We start from the raw sequence: 17827 nt of genomic DNA on the forward strand, positions 1-17827 counted from the left end.
CCTTTAAAAGCTTTAACAACTTCAATCAATTAGTCTACTTTACTCGGTCATTTAGCGGTAATCGGTTTCTGACTCTTTCTTCTTTTTTTTAAGTAATATCACCTTGTCAGAGAATTTCCTCAACCCATTAAGTTACACAAAGGAACACTTAATCCTCCAGTTAAGCGAGGAATTCAAACTCAGAGCAATCACATTTGGGGGTGCACGGTTCTGGTGAGAAGAATTGTAATCTGAACTTAAGCTGTAGTGAAAGCTACAATATTTACTATTTACTCTGAAATACAGTAAAGTATAAATCTGCATAAAATGTAAACACTTAAGTCAAGCAGAGGCACCTTTAAACTGTACTTTTGCACACTTCCATACATAAATGTGTTTATTATTGTCCCCTTGTATGTCTGTTTACATTGCCTGAATCATGTTTTTAGTCAAATAAGGTAAACCATCTGAACTTTTCCTCTCCCTCTCATGGAAAGCAGTGATCTGAATCAAAGCTTTTTTGGAAGCAAATAAGAAAAGAAAAGCCCACACAGTGACGCCACCTCATATCTGTGAGTTTTTTTAAATGCCCGTGCTCCGGTGATGTGTTCTCCCACAGTGCTGAGCGCAGATGGATGCGTGCGAGGAGCTGAGAGATGTCATTCTCACTACACCTGTGCTGCCGCCTCCTGGACGGACGCGACTCCTTTGCAGCGACTGTACTATAAGTGAACGGACAGCTTATGAGCCCCACTCAAAGCGAGGGAACCACGCACACGGAGCGGGATGGCGAGGATACCGCTGCTGCACCTCCGCGTCCTTCTCGCCGCGCTCCTGCTGACGCAAAGCCGGACGGCCCGGGCGAACAGAGGGGTGACATCGCCCGACGAGGAGAGGGACAAAGAGGGCGACGCGGAGACGCCGTGTGAGGTGAAAACCGTTACCGTCTCTACCCTGCCCGTACTCCGGGAGAACGAGTTCAGCTTCACCGGCGGAGCCTCGGGGAACGTGGTCGGAGGAGGAGGAGGAGGAGGAGGGGGTGCCGCTGCTGGAGCAGGTGGCGCTGGTGGAGGAGGACCTGGAGGAGGAACTGGAGGAGGAGGAGGAGCAGGAGGAGGGGGGGAATCCCGACTCCTGCTATTCGTTAGGACCGACCTACCTGGGCGAATCTCCGTAATGGATGATCTTGACAACACAGCTCTCCCCTACTTCACTCTGGGTAAGAACTGCTTTGGTACTCTGCTCCCCCCCCACACCCACCACCTCCACGGTGATAACCAGCCAGCTGCACGGGGTTGTTTTCTGTGCGCATAGGGGACCGTGAACACTGGTAGGCTGAGCTCCATTCCCAAATCATCCCCTACTCCCTAGCGTTCAAAGCACCTGTCCTGGTTTCCATTACCTCCATGGTGGCTGTCATGCTGTGAGGTGTGCAACTAATAATCCAGGTTTACAATCCAGGATCCATGCTGCTTCTGTTTTGGGAATGCAAACTACCACAAAGTGGCACTTTGGGTTTTTTAGGTGACACTCTTTAATTCCTCCTCTCCTCATTTACCCCGCCTCTCTTTCCCTCTGGCTTTCCCTATTTTGTGGTTAAACGTGATTATGACTTGGAATTTCACGCGCACCCTAAGTACGGTGCCCCAATCAGGGAATGCAATTTGGCCCCGCAAATACGCATGAAATTGGTATTTTATTTTTCACTTGGTGTGGGTTTTAGCTGAAGGAGGTTGGAGTTTGCGATCGTTGGCGACGTTTGGCCTGGGCAGGTTTTGAGAGAGCCCCCCCCCCTTGTTGTGTAACTGTTGTTTTTTTTTAAACAGGTCATCTGAAGTTCTCTGTGAAAGCCCTGGGAATAGCATCACTGATTGGATAATCATAGGCGACATAATAGTGGGAGAGTACTCCTGCTTTACGCCAACCGCGAAACATATCTGCCTCCTGAGAGGAGCGGCACACTATGCATGAAGGGAACTTGCTTACCTTGCATTCTCCATATTTTCTCACTTGTGTCACAGAGTTATGTGAAAGATGGATGTTCTTACACTTGGTGTCCCTTTGGTGTGTGAGCCAAAGCAACTGTTCCTGTGCCTGGTCGATGTGTAGAGTGTGTGTGTGTGTGTGTGTGGCACACAGTAATGTTTGTTAAATGCAATAAAGCCACACAAGGTGGACCATGATTGCAAAAAAGGGCTGTATGTTTTCCAGTTCCCAATCTGTTCAGGGCGACTGTATTGGCTCAGCGCGATAGAAAGCCTGTTATATGGCATAAACAGAGATGCAAGACTCCGTGGAGGTCAGTGATGTGGGTACTGAGAGAATCTATGTCTCATTACTACAGTTTTTCGGACTGTGGCTCGCTATCTTCTTGTTCTTCTTCTTCTTTTTTTTTTTTCTTCCCTGGTCTCAGTTTCCTTCTCCGTATGAAGAGTGCCGAGTAAACTGGCTGTGCGAAGCGAAGGCGGGCAGGCAGGCTGAGGGCTGGAGCATTAAGCTAGTAAATCACTTTCTATTCTCATTAAGGACAGCCGTTGACTGGCGAGAAAGGCCTCTCTGTCCTCCCAGTCAGCCAGCTAGCAAATTTGCTGCTTCACCCTTCCAGTGCATGACTGCATGCTGTGGAGGGAGGAGGAGGAGGAGGAGGAGAAAAGGGCTCTAACAGTTTTTAAGGCGAGCGTGTTCGCCCACGCCGTTGACCACATTGTGAAAAGGAAATAACCACTCGCGAGCAGTTGTAGCCAGGATGATGCACGATTTTCTCACGACAGAGCGAAGCATCTTATGACGTTCAAACGGGTATTCACATTGTCGGGAAGAACTCCAGTATAAAGCTGCAGTGATTAGCCTGTCAAACTAAATTAATTTCTAACTATTTTGATGATGGATTCATCATTTCAGATGTGTTTCAAGCAACAGTGATACAAATTTGCGGGTTCCAGTTTCTTGAGTGTAAAGATTTGCTGCCATTCGTTGTCACTTAGGATAACAAATGAAGAGTTTTGGGGATTTGGACAGTTGTTTGGGGGAAGAAAAAAAGAAGCCAAGGCATCAGTCTGGCCTGTGGGAAATAATAATCATCATGTTTCACATTTTTCTGATATTTTACAGACTAAACGATTAATCATGAAAATAATCACCAGGGCCCTACGGATGCTGGATTTTTGGGGTTGATGTCTACCGATAATAGGAAGTACGAAAACTCTGATGTAGATATATTGGCCAATATTCTTATAAGAGCTGCAAAATAGTCAAAAAGTCATATTGGATTATACTAACCCTAACCCTGCTATCAGATATGTTTCCTTACATCAGCAGAACAAAAATCGCAGGCCAGGGCATCTCTGCAGGACTACAGGTCTTCATTATAATGATGACTTTTATCACAAAATTGCAGCCTCTTGCGATTTTGAGTATTGAACTTGGTTCTATTGGGATTTTGATTATATTTCGATTAATTGCGCAGCCCTAATCCTTTTACACATAGAATACATACAGCGCATTAACACACGTTTTTTCAGTGATCCGTCTATTGTGGTTATCAAACACTTGTGACAAAGACATGTACTTAACAGAGGCAGGATATGACATCAGTGCACTGAAACGGTAACCCTCACTTGGACTTCAATTATTCTAAATTACCCAAAGCATCTTGTTTGCATTCAAACAGAAAAAAAAGTTATCACATTGCCACATATCGGACAACATATACGCCAATACCGATATATCTGAATATAGGCCTATAATATCAGCTGATCAATATATCAGTCAGGCTGTCAAAAGCACAAGATTAATCAATAACAGAACAATCTGTAGTTGCAGCCCTAAACCGGTAGCATTAGCTTCTTTTTTGTGTTTGTTCCACGTCCATACATATGTCACCACAACCAAAACTAAGAGCAATGAGTGACTGCAGCACTAATATTGTTCATATTTTTATTATTCGAGCATGGTTAGAGGGATTGTTCTGTGCACCAGGCCTTCTGCTCGTTTGTGTGGGGGATTTTTTTGTTTTGTTTTGATTTGTTATCTCGATTAAAATGTTCATTTTCTCATTTTGTCCAGCTGCAGTGGTAATGTCATTATCTTGGTGGTCTGCCGCTCCTGAATGAATTTAGGGGAAACACTGATAGTTCACTGATGTTTTCATTAAATTGCATGAATGTGATATTCCAAAATGAACAAAACAATTTTTTCAAAACACTTGCTGGGTACTCTGTGACACTTGCTGGGTACTCTGTGACACTACCGCACACCGCGAGCTAACAATGATGTGAAAATCCTCATGATATTATAATGGGGTCAAGATCGTGGCACCGTCAAAGACAGACGTAGACATTTTGGTGTCACCTGTCTCTTCCTTGTCTCGACACCGTAATTTATTCGGCCATCTCAACAGCTTTTCTCTCGATAGATGTATTAGTGGCGGAGTCCTGCTTGTGAGTCGCTGTCCTCGACATCATGACACTACACAGGGCTATGATTTTGCTGAACCAAATGAGCAAATTGAATTACACAGACAGTGAATTTTTATTATCAGACTTGCATTCGTTGCATCAATATGCTACCTTATCATTTTCTCTCTCCTATTAAAATCATGAATTCTGACGCTCCAGGATGCCACAAAAGCTTAATCCTCACCAAATACACATGCACACACACACAAACACACACGCATTGTGTGGGCTGAGGCATTGTCATTTTTTATTTATTCCCTTTTTTTTCATTTTATGTTCTCATACCCACTAAACATTATATAGGAGTATAGTGTGCTGACTGTATTGGACTGAGGCAACCAGCCTCCAACATTCCATTCAGTCCGTCTATTGTCTGTTGTTGTGAAGCTTTCAGAAAGCTGTTAACATCAGTGCCTGTGACAAAACAGACTAACAATCATAACAACACAGCAAACGCTGCCTCCAATAATGTAATCTGAACTAAGGAACGGAAAATTGTTGCAAATGATGTAAACAGCTCATAGTAAAAATATTTCAAGTCTTTGAGTAACAGGAAATTAAATCTAACATTTTCTCACCGGTTCAGAGAATCTTGAAAGTTGTTGTCGGCGACTCATTTTAATGGAGGCACCTGCTTGATCTTTTTTTTTTCTTTACGTAGTGAAGGACATTTTGACCTCTCGTGCTTAAAATAACAGAATTTTTTTCAGAAACAGAGTAACAGACTTCTTTTCTCCCACGTGTGCCCACCGTTTTGTATTAGGGCCATGGGTCAGAAAAAAAAACGAGAGGAGGAAGGTTTCTTTTTTTCATTTTGCATGCCAAGAAAAAAGTTGAAATGTCGAGAATAAAGCTGAAATACAGTTTCGTGAATAAAGTTGGATTGTCGACAATAAAGTAAACTCTTCTGGCTCATCAAATCCAGTTAAGGGAGCGAAAGACAGCTATGTGAGCTGCCTGGAGTGTAAAGCTCTGTGTGTAATGTTACAATCTCTTCAAAGTCGACTATGAGCTAAAAGACAGTTCAGACGATTCTGAAGTACAGTTTCACAAAGTTTCTTCTACACAAGGCATTTTGTTGAGGCTAGTCATATGCTCTGTTGGATGTAGTCTCAAAAGGTCGACTTTAATCTTGCAATGTCAACTTTATTCTCGACATTTTTATTTTATTCACAAAATTGTATATCAACTTTATCCTTGACATTTTTGACTTTTTTATTGAGGTGCATAATGAAAAAAAAAAAAACGTCTTCTTCTCAATTTTTTTTCCTCACCCCTGGCCCTAATATTATTTGGTTATTTTGCTTTAATGGGGCACTAAATGAACAAACTGTCTTGGTTGTCAGGACTGAATAAACCGGATAAGCAAAATGACCTGACAACACAATTTAATACTTATAAACAGCTTGTTTAGTCATACATATATCTCTATATACATATATCTATATATATATATATATATATATACACAACTATCTCTATCTATATAAATATGTATATACCTAATTTCATAATTTTATAAACAGCTTGTGTAGTCATATGACTAACCAAGCTGTTTGTAAAATATGAAAGGAAGTATGAAATTGTGTTGTCCTTTAAGGTCATTTTGTTTATTCAGTTTATTCAGCCCTGACAACGAAGGCAGTTTGTTCATTTAGGGCCCCTTTAAAGCAAAATTACGTTAGAGTATAAGGGCCAGGGGTGAGGAAAAAAAAAATGAGAAGGAAGCTTTTCCCTTCTGATTAAAATTTCTTCCCCGGGACTACACAGTGCACCTTTAACGTGTACTACGAGTGGCTCCTCATCCAGTGTTCAGTGCTGTGCTACACTTGACTGACGTGTAAAGGAGCAAACCATGTGTTACATTACTTTCCCTCGCCTTTCACTTGCGTTTTTTTTTTTTTTTTTGTAGAACGGCGCCACAGAGATCTCCTTATTAGCCAAATGCCACCCAAACACATAATGAGCATGGCCTTGCGTCTGCTTCTCCAATACTGTCAGATGTCCGATCGTTTCGTGCAAGCAGCTTCAGAGGTTAGGGAAGGGGGGTGGAAAAGGACAGCAAGTCCCCTTCCCACTGTGACCTGCCTGCTCAGCTTTGATTTATTACCTCAAGTGTCACGGAGAATGGATGAGCAGAAAGGGCAGTGCAGGGGAAATGTACAGGGCTCTTTCCCCTCCCCCCTTCTTGTTTTGTTTTCTTAGCCCTTTCCTTATGTGTTTTAGAATAAAGCAAGTAGTGAGAGAAAGCAATGTATTCAATGATATATACTTGCTGTGTTTTAATGGTTTGTGTGTGGGTGCATACTAGCACGTTGGAATAAAAAAAGGCTTTGTATTCAAGCCACATTCAATTTAAGTGTTTAACTTTTTTGCTTCGGGGCTTTTCCTTCTCCGACCGAGCGCTACGCATTAAATTCTACTGTTGCACCATCATTTCACTTTAAAAAATGTGACTGTCATTGCCAATTTTTAACGTTCACTGTGCAATGTGTAAAATATGTCGGTAAGGCAACTTTGTAGCATCGTACTTTGAAATTCTCCAGAGTGAATTGCTACGCCGTTACGCTTTGTCACACAGGATAATTTTCTCTGCTCGTTTTAAGTGATGTTGTGGGACTGGGTGGAAATCAATACGTTTAGCAACATGGCTGACTCGGTAAACACCTCATTAGGAGTTCACCTTTTTGAAAACCTTCAGGCACTTAACCCACCGGGTCGAAAACATTCAAACGTCTCCCCCGTCCTTTATCGTCCATGTCCACAGTCCTGCACTAAACCTTTACACTTTTTCATTTTCCACCGCATCTTTTCTCGCGCATCTTATCGAGCTCGGGCATGTCAAGCAGCCTTTTCCACTCTCTCTCCCTCTCTGCCTCGCTGTATCTCTCTAAGCAGGAGTTACAGCAAACCCTGCTTGCTTAGAGATGGGAGATTAAAAGCAACGGTGGTAAAGTGAAAAAAAAAAAAAGAATGCCTGCCTGCACTGGAGCGCTCTGTTCCCCGTGGCACAGAACATGTACACACTGCACTACATCTCAATCTTTTGTCAGGGGTTGAAGCTCAGCACTGCAGGACAAGCGCGAAGAAGGGGAAAAAGGTCAAGAGGAGAGATGGGAGTTATTACAAGTGTGTGGAGCTGAAATAGAGGTGTGAGTTTTTGTGAAGACTTCACATTTTTTTTGCATAGCATGTAATTTAGTGCCGTTTTGAATGGACTGTGGCTAGGATTACCACAAACATGCTCATGTAACTGATAAACAGAAGCTGTTAAATGACCTTAGAATATGGTACATGCTGGAGCTTTCTTAGGTCTGTTTATCATCCATATAGCAGGTTGTGTGTTTAAGATAACACTTTACTACAGGCAGTCTCATTTGAAGTGTGAATTTTGTTCCTAACCACACTTTATACATGTGCAGTATGGCCCCGGCCACAGTGTTTTTCACTCTCACCTCCTCTGTTCACATAAAGCATAATGGCTGAACTACCACAGAAAAGAAGCTGTGCACTCTGTTTTTGATCACTGCTGGGCCAAAAGCTTGTTCTATTTTTATTACATTTTATGTCTTACGACTTGTTGTCAAACCCACACAATAGCTGTGTCTGCTTTCACCGTGATTTGTCAGCTACTTCTTCAGTTATGGATGGAATTAAACGACCGGGATTCATTTGCAGGGACTGTGGCACAAGAGGTGGAGCAGGTCGTCCACTGATTGGGAGGCAAAGTGGAGTGTCCACCCAGCTCTGGCTACATCTCAGGAGCCGAACCCCAAATAGCTCCTAATGGCTGTTCTATGTGTGTGTATTTAGATATATTGTGGCTGCCTTGGTAGGGAACGTTGGAACCCTCCAATCCAGCAGGTCAGCATCTTGTATGGTACCTCTGCCTTCAGCTTGTGAGGGCGATGTTAATGGTTGCAAGTGGCAAGTGTTGTAAAGCACTTTGAGTGGTCACTCTGTCAGAAAAGCGCTGTGGCTGCAGAGAAAATGAAAATGTTTTTTGAATCAAGCACGATATCCAAATTGCAGAAGCTGTAGATAAAGGTAAAATGTGTCACGACATAAAAGGGCTGGGCGATATGGCCTTAAAGTAATAACACAATCAAAATTTAGGCTTCATCAGAATACACGATATAAGTCTCAGTATTTTGAAATCTCTTCCAACACATTTCATAATAGCTAGGATTGGGCGACGCAATTAAATATCACAATATTCTTGACCAAATACCTTAACGTTGATATTGCTATAATATTGTAGGGATGACTACTGGTACAAAACATTAACCCAATAAGATATTTGATAAATTCTCATCAGTAATGAGGATCTATGTATTAGAACAAGTAGAACAGACTGGTAAATTCCGAAAATTGCATTACTTACCTTTAAAACCTTACCTATTACCTAACCCTAACTTACCTATTACCTTTAAAACCAGGAAAAGACAACATTAATGCCATATCGCAATATAACGACATCCAAAATAAGACTCAACGGTATGACTTAACGATATATAGTATATATTGGCTGGCCTTAAACCAATGAATAGGTGACAGGTTACATAATTATTAAATACAATGAGCAAATTAGTAATTACAAACTGTATATACTGTATATATATATAATTAATGTAAATCAATCTTGGTGTTGTGTTTGTGTTGTTATTTGTTATGTTATGTCCGAGTGTTCGGACAGATGCTTTGGCAACATTGTTGTCAAACTTTCATGCCAATAAAGCCCCTTTGAATTTGAATTTGAGAAAGCGCAGATAGCTACACAAGCAACCTAAGGAGGAGAAGCTAAGGAGGGAGGAGACACAGAAAAAAATAAGTATAAAGAAGCGAGTTTTTCTAATTTTGGAGGATTTGGTGTTCACCTTCCGTGTACATTGCTGGATGCTATGTTTTATTTCTTTCCAATGAGGATTTGGTGAGTTAAAAAAAAAAAGATCTTTTTCTGTGTTAATTAACGTATTATCTCGTGTTTTTAAGCTAAATGTGTAATGGAAAATGCCAATAGTTAAGCTAAGATAAGTGTGAACTACTTTATGTTTTGTATTTTATGGGTTTTTATTTGTATAGAGCGAGTTAGGAAGCTACATGCAGACGCATGGTCAAGTTTAGCCTCTCTAATAAAGTGAGGAGGACGGCCGCCGCCATGTTGTTATGCGGTCCAGACTGAATTGACAATTAAGATTTATTTACGTGCTTGTTCAGCTCAAGTGTACCTTTTTGTTAAGAAATATTCAAGGCTAAATATGTTTATGTATGTTGCCCTGTTGTACGGCTGTACAACAGGCCAGGTTTTTACCCCTAGTTGAGATGATCACTTGGTGTTTGCCCACCGGCAGCGTGGAAAAGAAGATGGCGAGCTACCCAATGGAGAAATGGAGCAGATGAGTCCGTCTGTGAGCCAACCTACACTGGAGGGATAAGGACACTGATTCAAACACCTGAATCTTGGTAGGACTAAACCCTCAGTAGACTGCTGTAACAGGCAGTGGGTTCATTTGGACTTTTCTTTCTTTTAAAAGGACCTATCAAAGGACTGATTATACACACTGAGTTGGGGAAATTTGAGTTTATTGATCGATATCGATCTGAAAATTCTGTTTTGATCTTGTATTAAGTTTTATTTTATGTTTTCATCTATTTTGTGCCAAATTGGTAATGCAAACTGTTGTGTTGCTATAAGGACTAATGTACCTAGAACTGAGTCAACTCAAAGAAACGAAAAACTAGAATTAAGATAATAACTTAAAGGATCCCAGTTGAAACATGATCTATTAACTCAAATAGGGTTAAGATAAACTCAAAGAGACAACATGGGGAGAAATTATATTTTCCTGAGATTTGGGTTTTATTTTGTTGTTTAAGGGATTTGAGTACAACTCTATGTATTGTCTACTACCATTTTTGGAAATTATATAAATACGCTGGCACTTCAAACTTACCTCATGGTCTGTGGTCTTTTATACTTGAGTACTAGTCTTAAAACTGCTCTTCCGATCCTAGAGTCTAGTCCTAGCTATCTGTTAATATCTACAGTGCTACACCAGCACTAGAACATACCATTTTAAATGAAGGATTGAGGTGCTACAGAGATGCCTCCATCCTACAATTTGTATTCTCCAGACATAAGGGAAGGGTTTGGTACAGTACCCAGCAAAAATCACATTTTCTTTATTGAAAATGAAAATGCAAAAGTACCATTTCCACTAAATTGTGACTCCTTTCGCAATATCTGCCAAAATAATTGCCATGTTCTTTTGTTTTGTTTTTTGCTTATTGTTCAGCCCTAATTATTGCTAACAAAAACAAGCATTTCTCACACATGAATTGTTTTAAAAAGGTGCATTCAGAATTAACGATTTAATACCTCAGACCATGTATACACACAGTTTACTAGCTCCAGTTCAGTGTGCTATGGTGGAAGGGAAAGTTAAATATATCATGAAAGACAGAATCTAAAAAGCAGCATTGTTCTTGTTGGGTTGTTAAGTCCAAGTTTAAAAATGAGATACTTTTGAGGTTTGATTTGAGAAAGCACTGCTGATGATGGGTTACACTTGCATGAGTGAAGGATTGATGACTGTCAGTGTAAAACACAAAGCCACAGCCTTGTGTAGTAGGTGTGCTTAAGGGTGGCACTTCTGACGTTGTTGGACAGCTATGCCAATGCGACACAAGATGTGTGAAAAATCAAAGAGAAAAAAACAACAGCCCTTTTCACACAGAGACGCCGCATTATCGCCGCAGCGCCGGTTCGCCAATTCTCCGCCGTAGGTCGCTCACACAGATCCGAGCAGCTCCGGTGTAAAAGACGAAACAGAGTATAATTCACACAGCAAGCCGGCGCGTCATGGTGACAACGTTTTTTTTCAACGCGTTTCCCCGGTGTTAACCTGTTAACCTAAACATGTACACACTGACTGTTTAGAATCATATGGATGCTGTTATAATGTGTTGTGATTGAGATCCTGACCCACCAAACATCCTGGAAAGTGACAAAGTTAAGTTTTTATCTGAATTACATAATTACATAATCACCATCAGTAAACAGGAGACTGTCCGACTCTTTCACTCGCGGGGAGGGAGGCTGTTTTCTGGGGGGAAAGTTCACTGAAGTCTTGGTGGAGGGCTGACTGTCGCTGTGGTTTTTTTCATCTCGACAAACAGTTGGTGAGTTAAAGTTTTTGCCGGGGACAGACGCTGTTTTTGGGCAGAAATGTGATGAAGAGTCTGTAGGACCGACAGGCTGACAGACACTTCTCCATGTATAACTGCGGTATTTTTTTCCTCATATAAGTTGTCAAAGACACAACCAGTTACTACGTTACTGTTGTTTGGTCGTGAAACATTGCTTTGTGGGACATTTATCTATATTTTGTTGAGTGATGGACATGTCTAGTTATCAGACAGTGAACACCATCAGATCTACACGCCCCTGCTCTGCGCCACCGGCTTATCCGTTCACACTGGTTCGGTTCACCAATAATGCGCCTCTGATGCTACCTCTGAAGGCGCATCAGAGGTGGAGGGAAATTACACCCCTCGCCGCATCTGAAACTTTCACACAGAGGCGGATGCGGAGAATTGGTGCAGGATCCCTGCATGCAAACGGCAGTGTGAATGGGGCTACCATGTGTCTCAGGAAGGTGTTGGGCCATAATGAGCCACTAGAACAAGTCTCTGAAACTCTGCTTGAGCGATGGACACCATCCCCCCAAAGGACATCCTGCTCCATTCCATTGAATTTACAGTAAATGTGATCGATCATGATATGTATTGTTATCTGGATATGAGATGACAGATACTGGGATAAAAGACTTTGGTCGTATCGATCACAGGGCCCTATAAATATCCAAACAGTTGATTGAGAAGCACTTTTGAACTCAGGTGTGTGCACAGGTTTTCAATGGCTTAGATTTAAACAGAAACATGGCTATGCCCAACTTTAGAAGTTTGATGCGGAAGGCGCATTTATAGATTCTGGCTTTTGTACATATACGGCTTTAGTTCTTCACCTGCATAGTTTTTTGTGCAATGCCCCCCTGCTGTCATAAAGAGCGTACTGATATTTGCTTGCAGCACCAAGCTGATTGTAGTCCAGATACCCTCAGTTCTGCTTTGTTTGTAGTGTGTGTACACAGAGAGAGAGACATACTTTTTTCCTATGCAAGAAATTGCTTTCCCAAAAACAAACAACAGATTGTGAGGTTGTTTGACTTCACCTCATGGGAACTCAATTGACAGGCAGAGAGCAACGAATCACGCTCATTTATCTTAATGGTTACAGGCTTAAGTGATAGCTCTGAAAGGATGAATGACTCGTGGTCAGTGACCCGCGCTGGTCGGCCCTTTCCTTTGCAGGAACTTGATTTTGTAATTCTTTGTTTTACCACACGAGTCTCTGGCCTTTGCCTCGCGGCAGTGGTGGCCAGCTTTGATCTCAAGATAATCGTTTGATCATTACCATTGCTGAGAGCCGCATTGGAGTTATCTTTGACGGACTGAACAAAGAAGTTTATGTAAATACCCCTAATGAATGCACAAGCTCAGTTTTATCGCTGCTTTTCTCTGATTTATGCAAAGCAACAGCATGCACAGTTGTTCATACATTTTATCCCCTTTTTATTAATTGGCAAAGAAGATCAAAGATAATGTTTGGCAAATGAGGGAGAGGCAATAGCTGTTTGTTTTGTTCAGGTTTGTTTTTGTTTGTCATATATTGTATGCTTAAAATGAGTCTGCTAAGATGCAATCGTTTGGGGTGATTTACTGTAGCAGCACGAATAAAGAAACGGGTAGATCCTGATAAAGTGTTTACCCTTCTTTATACATAAACATGAGATGTGGGCTATGTTTGCTTATGTATCAAACAAATTGGGTTGTCTGCTTATAGATGTAATTGCTGTAGCTCTATGAAATGTAACGGTTGAATCTGATATTTAGAAATCGGAGCTGAGCATGCTGCTTGTTGAGTACTTATTTATATGTAGTGTATACAACTTCTGTTACCAACCTGACAGCCATTTCATCCATTAGCATTTTAAAACAGGGCCTCCGCTTTGGCTTTGAAAGCTTTCTTCGGTTCAGTGACAAGCCCAGGGACTCTCACCAGGGCTATCACGTCTCTTTTCATGTAAACTGAAACCAGAGGCCTGCTTTTATTTATACATTAGCATAAAAAAATTAAAGGTGACCTAAATGTCTTCATCAGTCGATCCGCCTGGAAGAGTTTGATTGTGACACTCTGCCTCTTTGATGGATTTCTGCCGAGCTTTTTGCCACCACATAAAGCTGCCGCGTAATCTTTGTAAACTTATATTGTAAGTCTTTTTGAGCATTGTTTTATGTGGCTGTACCTAAGTCCAACACAACTTATCTTGATGTGTAAAGCTGGACGAGCATCAAAAAAAACAGCCTGGATGGTATATCTCACAAGAGAGCGTCTCGCAAGTGGATTCCCAAAAGATTCATAAACTTTCTGCTTGTGTACTGTAGAGGGGCTTTCTAGTCTGTGCACTGAATGCATAATGTGACACTGATTTAAAAAAGCAATTCCATTTAGCTGCTCTTTTTGCTCCTTGGGCTCCTCTGGTGTGTCCCCCACCACATAATAGAAGGCCCCATGTGACAGAAACTGTGTAATGTATTTGCTCTCTTAGTGAAATACTTTCTTATAATGCGAGCCAGACATTTGGGGCACAGGGAGTTCGGGCGAAATCCATCAACTCGCACAAAATCTCTAAAACCCGAGCATGATATGTCAGGCATGTTGAATATTTTACAAAGTTCAAATTTATGTACAGATCGGTGAGGTCATCATCGAGGGACAATAAAGACTTTAGTGTACTGCAGGGGGAGCACACGTAACCTTTCAAACAAAGCTCTGATTTGATTGAATGCAAGACAGGACATAGGAGGGCAGATTCGCATCAAAGGTTAATTGGATAAAGTCAGCATTGAGTCCAACTCTGAAAAGGGTGAAATTGAGGTTTTCATCAGGCTTCTAAGCAGATTGAATATCTGTGACTCCTTAGCACGCGGTCATTTGGATTTAACAGGAACCTGCAAATAAAAGTGCAAGCAGTGTTTGAAAAGGTTGAATAAACTCCATTGCTATTCTTCTGTGATTTTATTTGACTGGTTTTGTCAAGTTCACGGTGAGTCCGGCAAACTGAGTTTCTGTTTGTGATGTTTTTTCTCCTGGTTTTTCACCACTAATGTCGGGCTGATTGATCCTGATGCCTGCCTGAATCAATCCTTTTCATGAAATTGTTATTTTCATGTGTCTTGCTGACTGCTTTATATTTAATCAAAGTTCATTTGCATTTGGGGCTAAAATTGAAAACTAAAATGTAGCAACACAAAGGCAGAGAACACAATTAGTGAGCAGTGAAATTAACATGGAGCAATTAGTGGGGACTGTTTTGTTTGTTTATTGAATTCAGTTGATTGGTATTTGATTAACTCTGATAAGTTGAGGTAGTATTCCTTCATTAAATCCTTGGGGTCTGCTTTTCCAAATTTCCAGTAAAAATATTTGCACACAGGTAAACATGGAAAGAGAAAGCCAGCACTATAACTACTCTGCTAAATATCTTTAGCCTGATCTGGCTGAAGCCAAGAAACAAGCCTGGGCCCCAGACAGAGTCATTTTGGATATGGAATGGACATCGTTTGCTCCCTGAGGTGGTACAATTCTGCTTGGAAGCTGCGGCATTGCTCTAAACCGTGAAGTTCATCCTCATGTGAGAGCTATCCGGGGTGCTCAAGAGCAGGTGGAATTTCCTTTGCTCGGGCAGTGCTCATACTTATGTGCAAGTTCTAACTTATCTTGGGAGAGCTGTAATGGAAATGCTGCATACGTACCTGCTGATACTCAGCCAGTCGGTGGCAGACTGCTCCATGCCAAAGCAGTGGCAGTACTGAGTACATCTTATAGAGTCCTTGCTGAAGCCTTCATTTTTTTGTAGACCGTTTATGGATCTGCTAGCTTTTTAGCGATTTTGTGCCACTTTATGCATAATTAATTTAGTGCAAATCAAAGGATCAGTCAGTCATCAGCACAAGCAATTTATTTTCAAAGTCTTTTTTTTTCCTCTGTGGCATTCACTTCTTGCCAGTAACAGAAACGCCAACAAAGACCAGTGTAATCTGTCTGGATAAAAAGGAAATAATGTGAAATAGAAAACAGTGCTTTGTCAAAAATAGGCTGTAAAGTGTATTCGTAGCTTCATTTGTCCATTCTTTTCTACTTTAGCAGTGTTTAATTATCAGATTTTTTTTTCCAATTAGAAGTTATTCTTTTGAGTGGGTGATTTTGATGTCACAAAGTTTCCTGTTTAGCTAAAAGGAAATTTAGTTTTTCCAAATTGTATTTATTCTTTGTCAAGCAAGCAAGTTCATGGGAGGGTCCATCAAACTGCCATCTGCAAAACACTACCGCACAAATTAAAACCTGTGAGGTGTAAGACGAACGCATCAAACTGTCAGTAGATTGTACGGTTTACCGATAGCCCGTGGCTCACTGGAATTCTCTCGCAGCCCCTCTCCGGCTTCAAACGGACCAAACTGCCTCCTAAATGTCCTCCTACTGGTTGACAGGTTAGACTTTCAGATCATAGGCAGGATAAAAGCCCAGTTTGTTTGGGCTCCAGTTGCTCTCTCTCCCTGTTGTCCTTGCCTCCTGATGCACACCCTGTGTTGTTCACCAACCTCTGCTTTTATACTGAACTTTTCACACTCTGTTACTGTCTTCTTTCTGCCAACAGTAGACTTTGTTGGATTTTCTTGACGACCTCGAATCCTAGAATTCTCTGAACATAGAGCAAAGTCTGTTTTTCTATTGTTCATACAAGATTCTATTTTTCAGCAGTCTTACTGTACACTCAGGAGATTATGGCCTGTGTTTCTAGTACCACTAAGTGGATATTAGTTCATTATCATGGTGGCAATGTAGCTAAATAGTCTTGACTAACCTAGTTAATGGAATTATTGAAATAACATAAGGGTCTTATTTTGCCGACATGACAAGCAGTGTGTGTGCGTTTCAAAGAGGAAAGGGAGAGTCATTGTTCATATAAGCTGGTCACAATGATGTTTAAGACCCATAAAATTTGATTCCCACCAGAATTTGCTCTGCACCTTGGAAACGTGCCAGTGCTGCACAGCTCGCTACTGTCACATCCCCACGGTTCCTACAAAAGATTTTAAACCTTTTATCTATGCTGGTGTGTTTGTACCTATTTGCATTCCCTCCAAGCTGTACAGTCTGAGATTTCCTTCCAGATAAAGAAATGTGCGTCATTAATCTCCCCTCGACTGATGGTTTCCCTCCCGCAATTTCTTTTAATGCTCCATCATGCACATCTGTCCAAGTTCCTGCTGGAGTTTGCTTTATCTGCACAGGGACACATGTTCTAAAGTCTTCTTTCTCCAGTTGTCAGTGTGGATAATATCGGCACATTGATTTCGAACAAAACATAGACATTTTCTCCTCTCTGAGTAGTTAGTAAGATGTGACCAAACGCTGTTTATTACCTCATGTAGTGTAGATTAAGTTATAATGAGTCATTGTTGGTTTGTTAGATAATGGCGGCATTGTGCAGGTTTTAGGGGAACTACGTCTGCTTGAAATTATTCTTTTGTTGTCAGTGCTTTCAAATCCATAAAAGACATGTTGTGCAATCATTGTATATATTGAAGGATGGGTGCCCGTGAGGTTTTTAAATTGATAAAGTGCAGTGTGTTTTCATGTAGAGATGTGCGCCTTTGGAGTCACGTGATGCAACGAGGGTAGACGGACGTGCCGCCGAGAGCTCTCGACAACACCCAGTTAAAATTATCCTTTAACTATCTTATTCCACCAAAACTCTGAACTAAAGTCGACTTCAAGTAAGTTCATGAACACCAGATCCAAAGGAAAACAAAATTACCTCCCTGGTACGGCAATCATGATGGATACGAGCGATGCTAATGCTAGCTCTAGCCACCTGCATGCTAGCATGCAACACGACGAGCATGGCGACGGAAAAGGAAACCCAGATGAGAACTCGGCTCACATTCTAAGAGAGATACGGGAAGGAAACCAAAGACTCGCTACCCAACTTGATTTCAAGCTGACGGAGGTCAACAATGCCATCACGAATCTGGATAAAACAATAAACGGCCTGGTCACGAGAGTTACAGAGGCAGAAAACCGCATCAGCGACGCAGAGGATACGCTCGTGGGTCTGGACAGAACAGTGCTTCAACTACGTAAGCAGAATGAATACCTGCTTGAAAAAGTTGATCAACTCGAAAATTACAGCAGGCGTAACAACATCCGAGTCATTAATCTACCGGAGGGTTGTGAAGGCACGAACCCAGTTAAGTTTTTCACT

General features: G+C 41.4%; 1 protein-coding gene across 2 annotated transcripts in view; it reads left to right on the plus strand.

Moving 5' to 3' along the window:
* The first annotated feature begins 611 nt into the window (after positions 1–611).
* astn2 (astrotactin 2) overlaps positions 612–17827 on the plus strand; it is a 306993-nt gene continuing 289777 nt past the window's right edge. For both annotated transcript variants that reach the window (XM_084384096.1, XM_084384097.1), the window contains exon 1: positions 612–1198. In XM_084384096.1, coding sequence (XP_084240222.1) covers positions 766–1198 — 433 coding nt within the window. In that variant the 5' untranslated portion in view covers positions 612–765. The remainder of the gene's footprint in view (positions 1199–17827) is intronic.

The sequence above is a fragment of the Pagrus pagrus genome (assembly GCF_965226575.1).
Source record: "Pagrus pagrus genome assembly, chromosome: 19".
Lineage (NCBI taxonomy): Eukaryota > Metazoa > Chordata > Actinopteri > Spariformes > Sparidae > Pagrus > Pagrus pagrus.